Here is an 18,229-nt window from a genome sequence, read left to right on the forward strand (position 1 = left end):
CTTCAGGTGGGTTCTGCCTTGGAAAAACTCATCGAAATCAATAGGAGGAGGGGAAAAGTGCGACTCTGTTTTTGAAGAAAAAAAATTAAATTTCTAGATATATACAGTGTTTTGGAGATTAAAAAAAATAAATAAATAACACCATTTAAAAAAGAGTCTAAAATCCTGAAGAGAATGCACAATTGCTCTTTTCTTCTAGGGTACTAGTAAATGGTTAAAGACGAAATGCTAATTTTTGAGAAGTAGTCAGAACTGGGAATATGTTGTCTTCTGGTTCATGTGAGGGGCTTCAGTGTAGTCTTGCAAACTGTCACAGTGAATTAGCATCCTCTGAATATAGAAAGCCTGTAGCATGCAGAAATGGCCGCCACAATCTGTAATGTCAGTTTGATGCTAGCAGCACTCTACTGGATGATGTACAAGTGTAAGGAATCAATCACACACACACACACACACACATTGTTTCTAAATGATTGTTAATGGTATACCTGTTGGGTACCACACCATATGAGAACAGGGTTTCCTGACACTGTAGCCATGCTTGTGCCTCATTGCCATGTGGTAATACCACCACATATGTGCTTATGTGCTCAGTATTTTACCTCAATGTGTAAGCCAAAACTAGGAGTGGAGTGTAAATGCAGAAGAGGTGCTAATCTTTCTGTATGCAAGTTACATTTAGCGCCCAGCGATTAATCGAAAAATAATCAAACCCACACATCAACCTGGATAACTAACGTAACTTTATTCATGTCAGTTATTAAAATGTTTGATCTGAATGAAAGCAAGTGGAACCTTACAAACATGTCTGAGTCGGAACTATTATATAATTTTTTTTCTTGCCGATTTATGCTGTGGCTTTTTTGGGGTTTTTTTTAGCCAAAGCCAGGAGTGGATTGAGCAGTAGGTGAAGTATAAGAGCTTCCTACATAATTCCAATTCCTATTGTAGACACTGCTGACTGGCTCAAGAAAGCAGCAAAGTTTGCAACAATAAGGGAGCGTTCACACTACCGTCATTGTCAGACAGGCAGTGTCCACTGCTAGTGTCCGTTCAAAATCTCTCACAGACATTAGGAGCGGACACTAGCTGTGTCCGTGTCACTTTTCATTCATTTAAATAGACATCGGATGCGTTCTTTTGCACTCCGTGCCTGTCCTTAACTATCCGTTTGTAAAGATGTCCGACTTTTCAAGCGGACGGCAAAACCCGACATGAGTAACGTGGTGCGGATTCTGGCACGATAGCTCTCGTAAGGATCAGCGCTCATAAAGATTCCTATTGACTTCAATGGGTTTCGTTTTCCATATGGAACACATTGAAATCATTGGGAGGCTTTTTAACACATTGATTTCAATGTGTTCCGCAAGGAAAATGAAACCCATTGAAATCAATGGGAGTCTTTTTATCAGCGCTGATTCTTATGCGAGTTATCGTGCTAGAATCAGCGCAGCGTTACTCCGTGTGAACACCCCCTAAAGCGGTTTTCTGACATGGGGACCTTTAGCTTTACTCACATCTTCTGGGTTCTGCTGCAACTCCTGCTGTCTTGGTATGAAGCCCCAGCTTTTTGTAGACTCTGCTGTGGCTGTGTTCAGACAGCCTCTGTCTAGATTTTTTTTAAAGTTTTTTTTATTTCCTTCTGGGAAAGGCCTACAGATTGCTAAGATTATCACGGATGGGAGATTGTAGCTTGGTGTGCATCTTGGAGGCAGAGGTTGGTGCTGTTATTCCTTTGGTGTGTTCAGTCTCTTGGGTTTGGATAATTCCTGACAGGCAGGCAACTTACTTTTTATTGGGTTCTCTTAGTGGGAGCACCAGACTGGTTACTAGTTGGCTATGGGGGAAACTCAGCCAGCCACTTCTTCTTACAACTAACATAACATCTGAAGCAGAAGGTGCAACCCATCTGTGTCCTCTAACCCCTGTCTGGTATAGATAATGGATCGTCTTCAGGTAAGATGTACTGTTATTCCTTTGGGTTCCTTTAGAGTAAGTTCAGACAGAGGAAAATAAAGAGGAATTTTCGCCGCGCTCTAGCCACAAGGTGATGCAGTGCATTAGCATTCCATCACTGCATCCTGTTGCTGATTAGGCCAGAGATAAATGGGCATAATCTTCAGGGCGTCTCGAGCCACGGAATCCATGACAAGATTGAACAAGTTGCTGCTTTTTTCCGTGTCCTGCTGCAATCTCCGCCTCCCATTGAAAACAATGGGAGATGGAATCTGCCCCCAAATCTGTGGCAAATTCCTCCATGTGAACACATTCACACTGAGTAAATGCGCGTGTATTTTTGCAAAATAAACGTATAAAATTAAGACTCCCATTGACTTCAATGACATTTTACAGGCGCATTTTTACAAGTGTATTTTTACACGTGTAAAAAAAAATGCAGCAGCTGCTGGAAAATTTCAAAAATTAAAATGATTGGAGTTTTTGGGTGCAGTAGTTGCTGGGGAAGGGGAGGGGGTGTTTTGGTTGTCTGTCTGCCCCTTCCCTGAGCTTAAGGACTGGGTTTTTTCCCCCACTTAGAATTCAGCTGAATATAGGGTATCTGCAGTGCTCCTATTAACCCCTCCCGACAGAACAGGAGCACTGCAGATACCCTATATTCAGTACATCGGGCACTTTCAGACACAGGGATACCTAATGTGTATGTGTTTCACAGTCATTTTCTACATTAATATGTATTCTAGGGAAAGGAGTGATTTAGAACTTTTATTTACTTAATTTTTTTAAAAAAAAAAAATTCTAAAGCCTTATTTTTTTCACTATTTTATGGGAGATTCTATACATTATTATTGATGCTAGTCATAGACACCCCCCCCCCCCCTTCCAAAAAAGAAAAAAAAAAAATTTATTTTTTTTTTTTTTTTGCTTGACTCAAGTATAAGCCGAGGAGGGCTTTTTCAGCACAAAAACTGTACTGAAAAATTCGGCTTATACTCGAGTATGTACGGTACATCAAATTTATATAATATTATATGCATTTTATTCTGAGTGTCTCCTGATGCTTTGGACTCGACACCTTGCTGGTTCGGCGAGAACTGTTTCGGTTGCTTTCTGGTGTGTATAAGAATTGTATTTGTTGGGTTAGCTGGCTTTTTTTTTTCCCTCTGTCTGAAGCTGATCCAACAGGAAATATAAATTCTTAATTTCTATTTCCCATTCCTTTTGAATCCACTGACTGAGAGTGAACCGGCTTCCTATATTCTGTTGGAAACTGGTCATATGCAGAAAAGAGTGTGACCGTTTCATTCAGTACTGAAGAGAAAGTTGAAGTCTTCCTCACTTGATTGTGATGTTGGATTTACAGTCTGTAGATATATGAAAGCTGGTGAGTCACTTGTACATGACACAGATTTTGCTGGACTAGCTTGTATTTGTACATATCTGGTCTGCTTTATCCTTTAGGGCTTGTTCTCATTACAGCAATGGAGTGTGTAGTGCTGAGCTTTGTCTACAATGATAGCCGTGAGAAGAGTGCTATATATAGAGCTGCCATCCAATGCCAGACCTTATTTACAGTCTGAATTGTTACATGGGGTATTGTGCATTGGTTGTAGTCTAATATGATCTCGTGTACACTGTATGATCAGTGCAACTTTTAGTGTCCTGATCCGACACTGACCTTGTCTACCCCACAAAGAATTGCTCACTGGGTAGCAGATAGCGCTAAGACTTCTAAGAGCTGCATGGAGATCTGTCATTTCATGTGAAGTCCAGACGTGGTGCCATTCAGTGGCTGCCTCATGTGGTTTGTGCTTTATTTGTACTAGAACCTATTGGAATTCCACTCTGGATAATCTGCCATATGCATGCCACAAAAAGGGCACACACTGCATGATAAATGTGTGTTGGGAAAAATACCATTGCAGTTTTTCTTTTTTCAAAGCCAGAAGCATATCCAACAAAGTGTGACTTAATTTCGCTTTCATTTTCTTTTTTGAATTCACTTTTCCCTTGGATTAAAATAGGGAAATAAAAACCCTACAACATTTCTTCAAGAAAGTATTAAAGGGATTCTACCACTAAACCAACATTTTTTTTACAAGAGCTCTTGTAGTTCAATACAGGAGCGTACTGCGCAGGCATCGGAGGTTGGACCAAGACGGAAGACAGAAGAGGCGGGGTTGCAGCTGAAGATGGATGCGTCGCTGGAGTGAGCTCTCGGGCATCAGTGGAGATGCCCCCATTGCCGTTTGAGCGCTGGGGCCCGCCCTCATTGCTGCGAGAAAACTCAATTGCATACACGTTAAAACCGGGAGACCACGTCTAAAGGTAAGAGACAATAGCCTTTCTTAAGGCTATTCCGACGTGGTAATTAGAAAAAATGTTGGCTTAGTGGTAGAATCCTTTTAAAACTCCTCTCGATCTCCTGAATTTCATCTTTTTCATGAATAAACTCTGGTAAAGCCGTAGAGTACCATGGTTGGTTGTGCAGTGTAATAGCTTCCCTAATAGTCTTGAGCACTTTTCCGTGCTGAATTTACACACTTGGTGGAGATTGTGAAACCCGCAGACCACATAGTCTATAATGGGGCTGTCAGGTTTCCTCCCAAAATGGGCCGGAAAATGCGGAAAGAAAATCGCTGCTTGCAGGACTTTCCTCTGCATTTTTAAAGCGAAATGGGGAACAGAATCCCCCGGCAGAGACTGGGGTCAGGTATGAACCTAGCCTGAGAAAATGGCACACAGTATAGCATTTACCTCAACAAAATTGTCACTACATTTTACAGTACTAGACAGCTCTCAGAAGCCATGTGGCCATTATGATCAGCTTTGTTCTTCTCTCTAATATGCGGTAAGTTTTTTAATGACGAAAACTGTATCCAGACCTAGTTCATCCATGGTAAATTGAAGTTCCACTGACTCCTATGCTATTATGAATCTGACTATGCTGTTGAGAGAACTTTGAACCAGTATTTGGCTTTCTTGGTGAGTCCCATATAGTATGGTGCAGCAGTGTTAATACTCCTTCCTGCTGTTGAATTCAGATGGACTCCTAATGTGATCGGTTGGACTCAACGTCAATAGTTACCTGAAAATACCTGTTCACACAGTGGAAACCTTTTCTGCCATGTGAGTTCTCTGCGGAATCCCGCTCCTGATTAGGCCCAAATGAATGGGCCTAATCAGGAGCGAGTCTCGAGCCGCTGACACCACGGCTGAGTCAGCTGCGGAATCCAGGGGAAGATGGGGCATGTTGCTGCTTTTTTCCGCTAGCGGGAAAAATTGACTCCCATTGAAATGAATGGGAGCCTTTTTTTGCAGGTGGATTTTGAGGCAGATTCCGCTTCAAAATCCACCTGCAAAAAAACTCAGAACGTAACCCTAATAAAACAGTTTGTCTTAGGCGGCATTCACACTACCGTCGGTGTCCAACAGCTAGTGTCCGCTGCTAGTGTCCATTCAAAATCTTCTGCGGACATTAGCATCAGACACTAGCTGTGTCCGTGACATTTTGCGTTGATTTAAATGGACATCGGGTGCGTTGTTTTACAGTCCGTGGGTGTCCTTAAGTGTCCGTTCCCAAAGATGTCCGACTTTTCAAGCGAACAGCAAAAACCTACGTCGGGTTTTGCTGTCTGCTTGAAAAGTCGGACATCTTTGTGAACGGACAGTTAAGGGCAGACACGGACAGTAAAAGAACGCACCCGATGTCCATTTAAATCATTGTAAAATGTCACGGAGACTGTTATACACCTGTACACAATGCAGAAGCATTTGCCAAAGGACCATGGTCATGTCAAATGGCTGCATCTCTGGTTTTATAGCACCTAGAAGAATGATATGCTGTCAAGAATGAAGTACTAGCTATAACAGAACCTGAGAAACACAGCCAGGAACATGATTTTATATGAAGCAATGAACTGCTTCATATTAAGGCTAAATTCCTATTTGTGTTTAACTAATTACACTCACCGGCCACTTTATTAGGTACACCTGTCCAACTGCTCGTTAACACTTAATTTCTAATCAGCCAAATACATGGCGGCAACTCAGTGCATTTAGGCATGTAGACATGGTCAAGACAATCTCCTGCAGTTCAAACCGAGCATCAGTATGGGGAAGAAAGGTGATTTGAGTGCCTTTGAACGTGGCATGGTTGTTGGTGCCAGAAGGGCTGGTCTGAGTATTTCAGAAACTGCTGATCTACTGGGATTTTCACGCACAACCATCTCTAGGGTTTACAGAGAATGGTCCAAAAAAGAAAAAACATCCAGTGAGCGGCAGTTCTGTGGGCGGAAATGCGTTGTTGATGCCAGAGGTCAGAGGAGAATGGCCAGACTGGTTCGAGCTGATAGAAAGGCAACAGTGACTCAAATAGCCACCCGTTACAACCAAGGTAGCCAGAAGAGCATCTCTGAACGCACAGTACGTCGAACTTTGAGGCAGATGGGCTACAGCAGCAGAAGACCACACCGGGTGCCACTCCTTTCAGCTAAGAACAGGAAACTGAGGCTACAATTTGCACAAGCTCATCGAAATTGGACAATTGAAGATTGGAAAAACGTTGCCTGGTCTGATGAGTCTCGATTTCTGCTGCGACATTCGGATGGTAGGGTCAGAATTTGGCGTCAACAACATGAAAGCATGGATCCATCCTGCTTTGTATCAACGGTTCAGGCTGGTGGTGGTGGTGTCATGGTGTGGGGAATATTTTCTTGGCACTCTTTGGGCCCCTTGGTACCAATTGAGCATCGTTGCAACGCCAAAGCCTACCTGAGTATTGTTGCTGACCATGTCCATCCCTTTATGACCACAATGTACCCAACATCTGATGGCTACTTTCAGCAGGATAATGCAATGCCATGTCATAAAGCTGGAATCATCTCAGACTGGTTTCTTGAACATGACAATGACTTCACTGTACTCCAATGGCCTCCACAGTCACCAGATCTCAATCCAATAGAGCATCTTTGGGATGTGGTGGAACGGGAGATTCGCATCATGGATGTGCAGCCGACAAATCTGCGGCAACTGTGTGATGCCATCATGTCAATATGGACCAAAATCTCTGAGGAATGCTTCCAGCACCTTGTTGAATCTATGCCACGAAGAATTGAGGCAGTTCTGAAGGCAAAAGGGGTCCAACCCGTTACTAGCATGGTGTACCTAATAAAGTGGCCGGTGAGTGTATATCACAAGGTTCTATTATAGCTGGTACTTTAATCTTGGCAGCATATGAAAGCTGAGGATTTCTAAGTGTTATAAACCTGTGAAGCCATTTGAAGTGGCCATCCCCCCCGCCTCTGCATATTTACAAGGACATTCACTAGTATTAGCTATTGAAGCGTTTCTAGGGAGAATGTTATAGTCTGTTTTATAATAAATAAGGAAGTTAGATAGGATAATGTGTATTTCAAAAATGTTTACCAAATACCCCCTGACACAATAGTGTAAAAATGGTTACATTACTGTTTAGCTTGAGGGTTCGCTCACATTTGCGCTCAGTGTCCGGTCTGTGCATTTTGCCGGGTTTACGTCCTCATTCCCGGTAAAACTGGACAGGGAAGGAAACCCAGCAGTCAGCTTTACAAGCCATTCACTTGAATGGGTTTGTAAAGGTGACTGCCGGTGCCCGGTCTGTGGGGAAACAGTGTGTGTGTGTTTTTGTTTTTTTTTTTCTTTTAGCTGGTCACAAAGTTGGACATGCAGGACTTTGTGTCCGGCTAAAAAAAAAAAAAAAAAAAAAAAGGCGGACACCAGCGGTCACCTTTAAAAACCCATTCATGTGAATAGGTTTTAAAGTTGACCGACCCCTGTCCAGTCCACTGGAGCTGAGGACGGAAACCCGGTGGAATACACTGGACACTCGGTGAACGCCCCTTAAGTTAAAGCTTCTCTTCCTCTTTCTGATTATATTGTCTATTCGTGCATGGCCATTGTTCAGTGTTCCACTGCCAGATTGCATTGAAATGATTAAAGAGGACCTGTCACCTCCTGGGGCACATGCAGTGTAATACACCGCTAGAAAGCTGACAGTACGCTGAATTCAGTGCCCTATCTGTTTTCCCGTTCTGTGGCCCCAGTGAAGAGATATCAGTGCCGGTACCGTGGCTCTTCACTGTCGGAAGGGCGTTTCTGACAGTCAGTCAAAATCTCCCTTCCTGACAGCAGCATCTGTTGCGCTATACTGTGAGAGGGAGCGTTCCTTACCGCCCAGCGATGATGCTGAGCTGTGAGGAACATCCCCCCCCTTGTCCTCATTTATGGACAAGCACTATCAGGAGGGGAGGGAGGCGTTCCACCCTGCTCTCACAGTACAACGCTATAGACACTGCTGTGAGGAAGGGTGTTCCTGTCTTACTGTCAGAAACGCACTTCTGACGGTGAAGAGCTAAGGTATCGGCACTGATAGCTCTTCACCGGGGACACAGAACGGGAAAGCCGACAGTGCGCTGAATTCATTGATTGTGTAATGGATAAATATTTCAACATCTTTAGTAAGCATTGACTGATGGATAACTATAGTCTCACAAGATGTATGGGCTGCTACTACTCTTTACAGTATTTTGCTCGTCACTACTGTAGATTTTTCCATTTTGAGGATTTATGAGAGTAAAATAAGCTTTGTGTCCATAGTATAAATGGTCGTTTCTTGTTCTAAAGCATAAACATTAGATGTATGTCAGCCAAACCCACCAATTCTGGTGGCTGAACCTGCCATCTCAGACTTGACACCTCCTTGGTGATACCATTCGCATTCATTGCAGACTCCATTGCGATGTCCACCTGAAATCAGCTGCACGCACAGCCTTTAATTTTAAAACGGTCTCTTAGTCAATGCGGTTACGGCTCCATGTGTAACTACTATTACAGCGGTCTTCCTGTTCTTTGTTCTGGACTTCTGATGGTCCAGAGAAATTGATAGGCCAACACTACCTATCCTAATGTGTATTGGGTGTGTGTGTGTGTATATATATATATATATATATATATATATATATATATATATATATATATAAATATATATAAATTTTTTTTATGGTTTTTAAAGTAGAAACTAATTGCAGCAACTTTGATGTCTACCCCTGGTATGAGAGCTCTTCACTCTACCTTCTTACCCCCTCAATATGTGTGAACTTCCACATAAACAAGGGACACAGTTTGCTGACTGGCACTGTCCACAGTCTAACCTGTAAGGCTACCCCGTACACGTTTCAACTATGATTCTGCCTTCAAAATAAATGTTTTGTTTTTTTAAATTATAGTATACTATTGTTATTATTATTGCATACTATTGCCTAGTTTGGGTGCATATTTACTTTTACGGGAAGTCTATTTACTGAATTAGTGGATCTTTACTGCTTATGAAAAAAAAAGCAGCAGCCATGTTTTTTTCTTTTCTTGGGCAACCCCAATAATAAAAGCATTCAAAGCTACTTTGAGAATACAGTTCTAGGGGACAAGATCTGTAAACACTGGGGGATATTTTCTCCCCTCCCCTTATGCAAGACTAGATTCACATCTCTGCCTGGTTAACATCGTCCTCTTCTGCTGGGGACCCCAACAACCTAGAGTCAGACTGCTAGAACAGTAGTTACCGGCAGACCCCATAGACTATAATGTTCCTTGGGTGTCTTGCTCTTTTTATGATGAAACTGGCAGAGAGAAGTCCTCCGTATAGGACTTTTCTCTCTACTGATTTCTGGCAGTTTCTGAGACTCTAGCACAGATGTGAACCTAGCCTAAAATTGTGAATAATGGGTTTGCTGCCTCCTCCAAGCAGTGCCAGGAATATCAAGGCAGGTGTACATAATGCCAGTCTTAAGAACAACACTCAGTGTCTTCATGCAGCATCCCTACTACCACATACAAATGTCATATAATTGCTTTTATTTATTTATTTTTATTCCTGTTTGGAATAGATTTGGGAAACCATTTTTCATTCAGTTATTTTCCTTTGAATCTTATAAACTTTTGTTGGCTTTGTATGAAGCTTTGCTTCAGCTATATAACTCTGTGCTTTGTTTTTCTCACAAATGTAGCAGTGTGTGTGTGTGTGTATATATATATATATATATATATATATATATATATATATATATATATATATATATATATATATATACATCACACCTATTTATATTTTGAGGTCCAGATGACAAATGTAAAGTAAATGGCTTTGTATTTTGAGTGTATAAACAAGTTGTTGATGCAAGCTGTTCCCCTGTGACATGGAGGAAGCTGGCAATAGAAACGTCGGCTGGTGAGTGGCAGAGAACAATGCTGCATTGAATGTCACATAGATTTTAATGAATGTACTCCGTTCTTTAAAGTCACTTGGTCTGACCCCTGCTTGTCTCAAGGTAACTTTAAACAGGAAGTGTTACAGTAGAGCTGACTGATCATGCCAGCCGCCAATAGACGGAGAGCAGTGCCCTGCAATAACAAGCTGGAGCAAATGGGATCAGAGGAGAGGCGGGTGTTGGTGTCATGTAGCAAGTTAGATTGAATGCCTTTGACTGTTAAAGTGGAAGGAGGCTGCAGGATTTTTCATTGGAGACTTGGGAGTTTTTCCTTTAGACAGGGGTCAGCTGAAAGACAAAGAAAAATGGCGAGGAGTTTGCAAGAAAAGCAGACTGTGTTTGGCCTTTGGATGGATATGCCACTGTCTCTTCCTTGCTTGTCCTCATGCCTTTGTCCTTTCTTCTGCGCTCTTTTTCTTTCCCGAGAGGGGGAGGGCTAGTGAGAGTGAAGCTGAAGGGGGAAAAAATGTAAGTGCTTGGCTCTGGCCTCATGAAATGTGAATTTCCTGAACTGCTGCAGATTGCTCTGGTAAGTTTTCACACATTTTTTTTTCTTCTTCTTGTGCCCTGGTAAAGTAGAATTTATTATTTTTCCTTTTTCTTTGAGGAATTCAAGTTTGTAGTGTCTAAGAAAATGGCCCCTTACATTCCAGGCATACCTTCTGCTGCACCTCTTGCACAGTGAAGTGTAGATGCCTCGCTTTCCTCTTGTGTTATTGATAAGCCGTGATAAGAGACAGTATAGAATGCACTAGAGCTATAAACTGCTTGTCTTCTGGATGTGTAGATGTGTCATACACCATTACAGGTATACAGCAGGGCACAATGGAAGAAAGGTCATTTGACATAACCTAGCTCAGTTAGAGGTATGTTGTCCCTTACCTGGAATGTATTCCTCATACTTCGTCGCTGCTATGAACAGCTGTTACTTAGTATTACATTTCCTAGCTGACATAACTTTTATTTTATAATGGGATCCCCTCCACCCAACTATAAGGCATTACTTTTTCACGATATATACATCACATTTAATTTGTGTACGGCAAGGAATTTATCCCCCCACCCCACCCCAATATGCCCTTGTATCTTGCAGGTAAGCAGTCTGTTTGCATACCTTGTATCCATAACAGTCCCTAGACACGGCACATTCTTGCACATGTGTAATGGTAACCCCAGCTCCAACCTAGACAAGTGAGCTTCATAGTTGTTACTAGAGCTTAGCTTTTATACTGGAGTTTTTCTCATACGGTATGAAGGTCATTGGAATGTGCAGCCCAGACACGGCATTGCCGTTAAGAGATTTGTCTTTCATGCAGAGGTTTGTGTCATTTGTGCAGGGACTACCATGATGTTTGGAGTATATTAGTATTTTCTGGTGCAGTTCTCTTGCTCTTCTCCATGTCAGGCCTCTTTCATTTGGGATGACCTTGAATTGCTGCTGCTTTAGAGTTGGGAGCATCAAGGACAAACTTTTGTGTAGTACACCAAGTGTGCAAAAGGATCAGTCTGTAGCCTCAAATGTGTCAGTGTATAGATAAACCTGGTAAGGAGGTCTACTATATCTAAAATTACTTCTAATTTTATTTTTTTCTTTATAGCCCGCCACCTAAGATATTGCAGGTGCAAATTAGAATACCAGACGGGACAACTAGTTGGACATGAACATTGGGGGAGGCAGATTGGTTATTTGACAATGATCTTGGTGTATAAGGCTAGTGTGTAAAATATATCTAATCTAATGGCTAATGCTTTACTATAGATGGTGCTGTACTTGTAACAATTATATCTCCAAGACGGCCATAAAGACATAATTAGTGGTGTCCTTGAAAATATGTAACCTTTCATTAACAAGTATGTGCATTCTAACTGTGAGCTCTAAGGTGACTGTACACATTAGACAAAAGTGGATGCGTTCAACCAGAGTGAAATGTGAAAAGTAGCCTGGTTTAGCCAGCCATTGCTACCATTATTGGACTGATGTCTTTCTGACAGGGGATCAAGGAGTGATCTTTCTAGAAAGATTTATCCATCACCCAGTGTCTGTACATGTATGACTGTTGTAATGTCCACTGTGTGCTAAAATGTGTGTGAATGCTACGGTAGAACTTTAATATTATTTCTCCATCAGCTGACTTCTGTGGGTGGTGGTGGTGGGGGGGGGGGTGCGAGACTATCCTTTGGTGGAAAGTGGAAGGCTATAAGTGACCTATTGAATAACCATAGTAGGGAAATAAAAGTACTGCTGGCATCCAAATACTTGCAATTTGGATATGATCTCTGAAGCAGGGATGTAGCGTTGGAAAAACTTACCAACTCCTTCAAAATCAAGGCTGTGGACTTGGTAGGCCAAACAGACTCCTTTCTCCAACTTGACTTGACTCCTGTTCAGACTTCATCTCCTTCATATATAGCCATACTTCATATGACAGCCATAGTTAAACTACAAAGCTCCTTTAATTTACAAAAAAAAGTTACACTATGTTCACACTAGCTTTCAACTTTCTGTTCTTTGGGACTGCTTGGAGACCAAAAAAAAAAGGGAAGGCTAACCCGCTTAAAAAGCGGTTACCTGCTAAGATCCATAGATTATAATGGGGTCTGCTGGGTTTCCTTCCGAAAAAAGCTGAGAAATCTCTGCATTTAAGTGCTTTCAAGAACGGAAACCCTGAACGGAATACAGGCGCAGGTGTGAACCTAGCCTTAGTTACCGAATTCTTTTGAAACATGGCTATACATCAAAGTGACTCTGCAATATGAATAATTGTGTAGTCGAAGTAACTAAGACTTTATTTTGAATCTGCAGTATAACATTTTCCCATCTCTACCCAAAACTGACTCCAACTTTAGAGCTCTGCATCTTCTCATCCAGGTAGCGTCCCTGCCTTATAACCCAGCTACAATAAAGGAAATTGTCCAAGACTGTAAAAAGTCCCTGCACTCATAGTCCTGTCTATTATCAACTGATCAAGACAGGAGGGTTTTCTAACCATGTGTCTGTAGTCAGGTTTCCGTCTTCAGCCGGCAGACGGAAACCTGTTGGACCGAGTCCGGCCGTGAGCGTTGTTGAACGTTTTGAGGTCTCCGCGGCGAAACCGTTTTTTTTTTAAACTGGACACAAAGTCCAACTTAACCGGACACATGTCCGACTTTGTGTCTGGTAAAAAAAAACCAAAAAAAAACTGTTTCGCCGCGGAGACCTCAAAACGCTCACCGGTGCTCACGGCCGGACAATTTTCAAACCCATGTTTGAAAATTGCCTGCAGGTTTCCGCCTCCTGCCCAGTTTCAGGCAGGAAACGGAAACCTGTATGAATGGAGACGGGGCGAAGATGTGAACGAGCTCTCAGTGGGGTTTTCATTTATTTTTTTTTAACTGTTGAAAAATTGTACAACATATTACACAACAAGAGTACTTAATACGAAATAACAAAAGACCATAGTCTGGGAGTTGTAAAAAGAACCAGACAAAATACAGCAAAGAACCAAAACAGTGCTGTGTAATCTGTAGTTGAAATAAATATTAAGCAAAAGTTATCCAGTAGAAAGCCCTGGCTAGTGAGCTGAAACTAGCATTATGTTAATATGACCTGTAGAGGGCGAGAGCATATACAAATATATACTTCAGTCCAACCCCTGTGTCATAATCGTAGGAAGATCCAATGGATAAAGTGGAAAGTATAGTACGCAAAGGCCAAAGGTTTCTCACCCGCATCTAGGCAATAAAGGTGTTCAGGGCAGTAAGAAAGGATGGGGCTGTGTATAGTCAGATGTGAGTTACACACAGAGCCCCAAACCTTTTGGAATTTTTGAGGGCAACCTCTGCCCTTGAATACTATTTTATTATATGAGATAATAGAATTCACCAGCTTCCTCCACCTTGATGGGGGGTGGGGGGGAGCCATCCAGCGTAAGCCTTTTTCGCAAAAAGATGTGAGTAGTGGGACTATTCATCCAGAATACCAAATGTGGTGGTGGGCTTTAAAACTGAGCATAATGGCTCAGTGGTCAGCACTGTTCACTTGCAAAATAGGTTTGTATGCGACAAAGAACAACCTTTGCAAGGAGTTTGTATGCTCTACCTGTTTGCGTTGGTTTCTTCCCACATTCTAAAGACATACGGATAGGGAATGAAGAATATATTAGTACTAAACAAAACTACAAAATTTAGATTTTAACTGGGTAGGTTCATATTTGCATTCAGAAATCTAATCTGCATAAAAAAAGCGGTTACCTTAAGAAACCCGCTGACACCTAGACTATAATGGGGTCTGTGTGGTTTCCGTGTGAAAATTGTGGAGAGGGAAACTGAATCCCCAGACGCAGATGTGAACCGAGCCTAAGGCCCCATATTTTAGACATGCGGCATTTTTTTTATTTTTTTTTAAGAGGGTGAAATATTTTTAATTTCTTCCACAAAAAGCAAATGCGGAAAAGGTAAGTTTTAGAAAAACTTACATTGTTGCCTGTGGATTTTAGTACAGGAATAAAAAAAACAATAAAAAAAAATAAAGCAAAAGCGCAATGCATTTTTACTCTTACTATAGTTCTTTTCAGTTTTATGTGTAGAGCACAAGCTATACATCTCCATGGTTACTACAAACAAGCCTAATAGAATATTTCAGATTTCCCACCGTTGTCGTACAAAGTACAGCAGCTGTAAAGTTTAACCATTCTGACATGTGTGCACAGACTACTATTGGTAGTGTCCGTTGCTACAATACATTACAAAATGTTAACAGACACTAACATACTGTATATACTCGAGTACAAGCCGAGTTTTTCAGCACAGTTTCTGTGCTGCAAAAAGCCCCCCTCAGCTTATACTCAAGTCAAGCAAAAAAAAAAAATAAATATATATATATATATATATATATATATATATATATTTTTTTTTTTTATTGGTCTATGACCAGCCACAATAATAATGTATAGAATCTGCCATAAAATGGTGAAAAAAAAAAAGCTTTAAAAAATAAAATAAATAAAAGTTCTAAATCCCTCCTCTCCCTAGAATACATATAAAAGTAGAAAATTACTATGAAACACATACACATTAGGTATCCCTGTGTCTGAAAGTGTCTGGTCTACTGAATATAGTGGATCTGTAGTGCTCCTGTTCTGTCGGGAAGGGGTTAATAGGAGCACTGCAGATACCCTATAGTCAGCCAGACTGAATTCCAAGTGGGGGTAAAAAATTGCAGTCCTCAAGCTCAGGGAAGCGGCAGACAGACAACCAAAACACCCCCTCCCCTTTCCCAGCATCTACTGCACCCAAAAACTCCGACCATTTTAATTTTTGAAATTTTCCAGCAGCTGCTGCATTTTCCCCCTCAGCTTTATACTCGAGTCAATAAGTTTTCCCAGTTTTTTGTGGTAAAATTAGGAGCCTCGGCTTATATTCGGGTCGGCTTATACTCGAGTATATATGGGTATATCATAAATCCATTAAAAATCCCATTGATTTCAGTGGGATTTGGTCTGTTAGTGTCAGTTTTCACCAAACCACATGTTCGATTATTTTAACGGACGTAACATGGGGTACAGGACTTGTCTATACAAAATAATGGACTTATGATGGTAAGTGTCCATTATATTTTGACAATAATGTCTATAGCTAATTCACAGTTATCCATGATTTCTTTGCATGCTCAGAAAGCAGAAACAAAAAGCAAAAAAAAAAAAGGAAATAGTGGACACTATTGCTGTGTTAGGCTCCGTTCTCAAGGAGTAATGCGACGCTCATTTAGACACTTATACACGTGTCAGAGCACGGCGCTTCAAAACAGATCCCATTGACTTCAATGGGTGCCGGCATACGTGCGTAACACATTGAAATCAATGGATTACAAAGCCTGCCATTGTTTTCAATGTGTTATGAGCGTATGCCGGCACCCATTGAAATCAATGGGATCTGTTTTGAAGCGCCACATTGACACGTGTATATGTGTCTAAATGAGTGACGCATTACTCTGTGAGGATGGGGCCTTAGTGTTAGGCCAATGGGAGTTGTAGGGTATAAATTGGAAGATGTAGAGGATTCCAGGAGCTCCAAAAATCACTCAAAACACTGCTAGAGGTTTTTGGGTGTACTTCTTAACTAGAGATGAGCGAGTACTGTTCTCATCAGCCGATCCGAACAGCACTCTCGCATAGAAATGAATGGACGTAGCCGGTACGCGGGGGGTTAAGCGGCCGGCCGACGTCAAAGCGGAAGTACCAGGTGCATCCATTCTTTTCTATGGAGCGTGTTGTTCGGATCGGCTGATCCGAACAGTACTCGCTCATCTCTATTCTTAACCTATTAATAGTACTAACAGACCTGTTTTTGAAAATGTATTTTGCGCCCAGAGAAACCCTTTAGCTATTTGTGAGTAGCCATTGGGTGAATTCCCATATGATACCACAGCAGCAAGTGTGAAAAGGTCTTTACTATTAGGGCCCGTTCACACGGAGTAAACGCGTGTGTATTTTGGCAAAGTACACGTGTAAAAATAAGACTCCCATTGACTTCAATGACGTGTAAAAAAAAAAAATATGTCAATGGGAGTCTTATTTTTACACGTATATTTTGCCAAAATACACGTGCGTTTACTCTGTGTGAACGGGCCCTTACTATGATTGCATTCTTCTCCTTTACTACGTTGTGAGGTGTGTAGGGAGTTTTCTTTTTATACCAGTAGTCAGCAGTATAAATTGTCATGGCTTTGCACTGCTAGTGGTTTGGACCTTGATTTACCCCTTGCCATTCTGCAGAATCCAAAGCTACTTGTGTGAAGCCAAATTTAGCTCCATGCTGTCTATGATTCATAACAGAAAGTACACTGGCATATGTCATGAGCTGTTTAAAGGCATTGTTAATACTTGAAAGAGAACATTTGGGATATTTTTAGAATGTGACCACTTTTTGTGGCCACATGCAGGCAGCGGTGAGCAGTGTTACTTGGGTACAGAGTGCCATATAGTGTCCTTGACGATATGCCAATGTAGATCTTGTACACAATTAGTCAGACCTGGGTACAAAGAGTAAAAAAAATTCTCAATTTTAATGCATTGAAATCTGAGTCTTTGCTGTCTTATGCAGTGAGGAGGAGTACTCTCTATTTACAGGGCAGATAAAGCTTCAGCTGCCACTGAACATTAAGGTAGCGTTATTCATTGATGGACGTACACATTCCATAGAAAGCCACACTTTTATGCTCGTCTGCCTCTGAGTGTTGGCACGTGGTAGAAGTACTCTTCTGACTATTCTTCTAGGGTTCCGGGTCTATACTTGTTAAGCCTCTCTTCTCAGTCATGCAGGTGGAGCTCTGGCCTCAGTGAGTTTTTTTGTTTTAGGCCCCCTGTAGGACACTGCAGTGATGCACACTGCTGCAGAACTGGATATTGCAGGATATTAAATCTACACATTGGCAATGCCGTTCTCTGTATGTTGGATTGTGTTATCTTTCTGAGTAAATGTGTGGTGGGTTTTTTGTTTGTTAAATTTTCTCTTTTTCTTTTAAGGTTTGAACATGTCTACTGATGGGGGGTTCGGTGCAGCAAACAGTGATGCACAGCAGAGTTTACAGTCGTTCTGGCCAAGGGTGATGGAGGATATTCGAAATCTAACAGTGGTAAGGGATTATCTCAAAAATAAGAGAAAATAAAGTTGTACTCTTTCATTTCAGCACCACATTGTGCTAATAACCACAATTATTTGCTCACGTGCTAGACATGTGGGTGTGATTGGGGCTTTCCCATCTATTGTTTCAGCTGTCTGCCTTCAGTCTTTTCTCACTTCCTGTATTTCTTCCCCCTACCCTATCCTGCTGAGGTATCACACTACTTATGCAGATCAGATAATATGCACATGCTTGTACAGAAGGGGCTCAGTTTTATCTGTGTGTTTACATAGAGAGATAACAGATTCCCCTTTATCAACAAACTGCAATTAGCTGAGATGATTGTTCTGCCAGCACTAAGTGAGGTCAC

General features: G+C 41.5%; 1 protein-coding gene across 2 annotated transcripts in view; it reads left to right on the forward strand.

Annotated features, from left to right (window-relative positions):
* The window catches only part of NFYC (nuclear transcription factor Y subunit gamma), a 42,025-nt gene that overhangs the window by 2,129 nt on the left and 21,667 nt on the right, over positions 1–18,229 (forward strand). Inside the window, exons 1-2 of one of the 2 annotated variants that reach the window (XM_075264704.1) lie at positions 10,336–10,788; positions 17,762–17,871. In XM_075264704.1, coding sequence (XP_075120805.1) covers positions 17,770–17,871 — 102 coding nt within the window. In that variant the 5' untranslated portion in view covers positions 10,336–10,788; positions 17,762–17,769. Of the gene's footprint in view, positions 1–10,335; positions 10,789–17,761; positions 17,872–18,229 lie in introns of those variants that run through there. The other variant, XM_075264703.1, reaches the window with a different exon arrangement.

The sequence above is a fragment of the Leptodactylus fuscus genome, chromosome 2, assembly GCF_031893055.1.
Source record: "Leptodactylus fuscus isolate aLepFus1 chromosome 2, aLepFus1.hap2, whole genome shotgun sequence".
NCBI lineage: Eukaryota > Metazoa > Chordata > Amphibia > Anura > Leptodactylidae > Leptodactylus > Leptodactylus fuscus.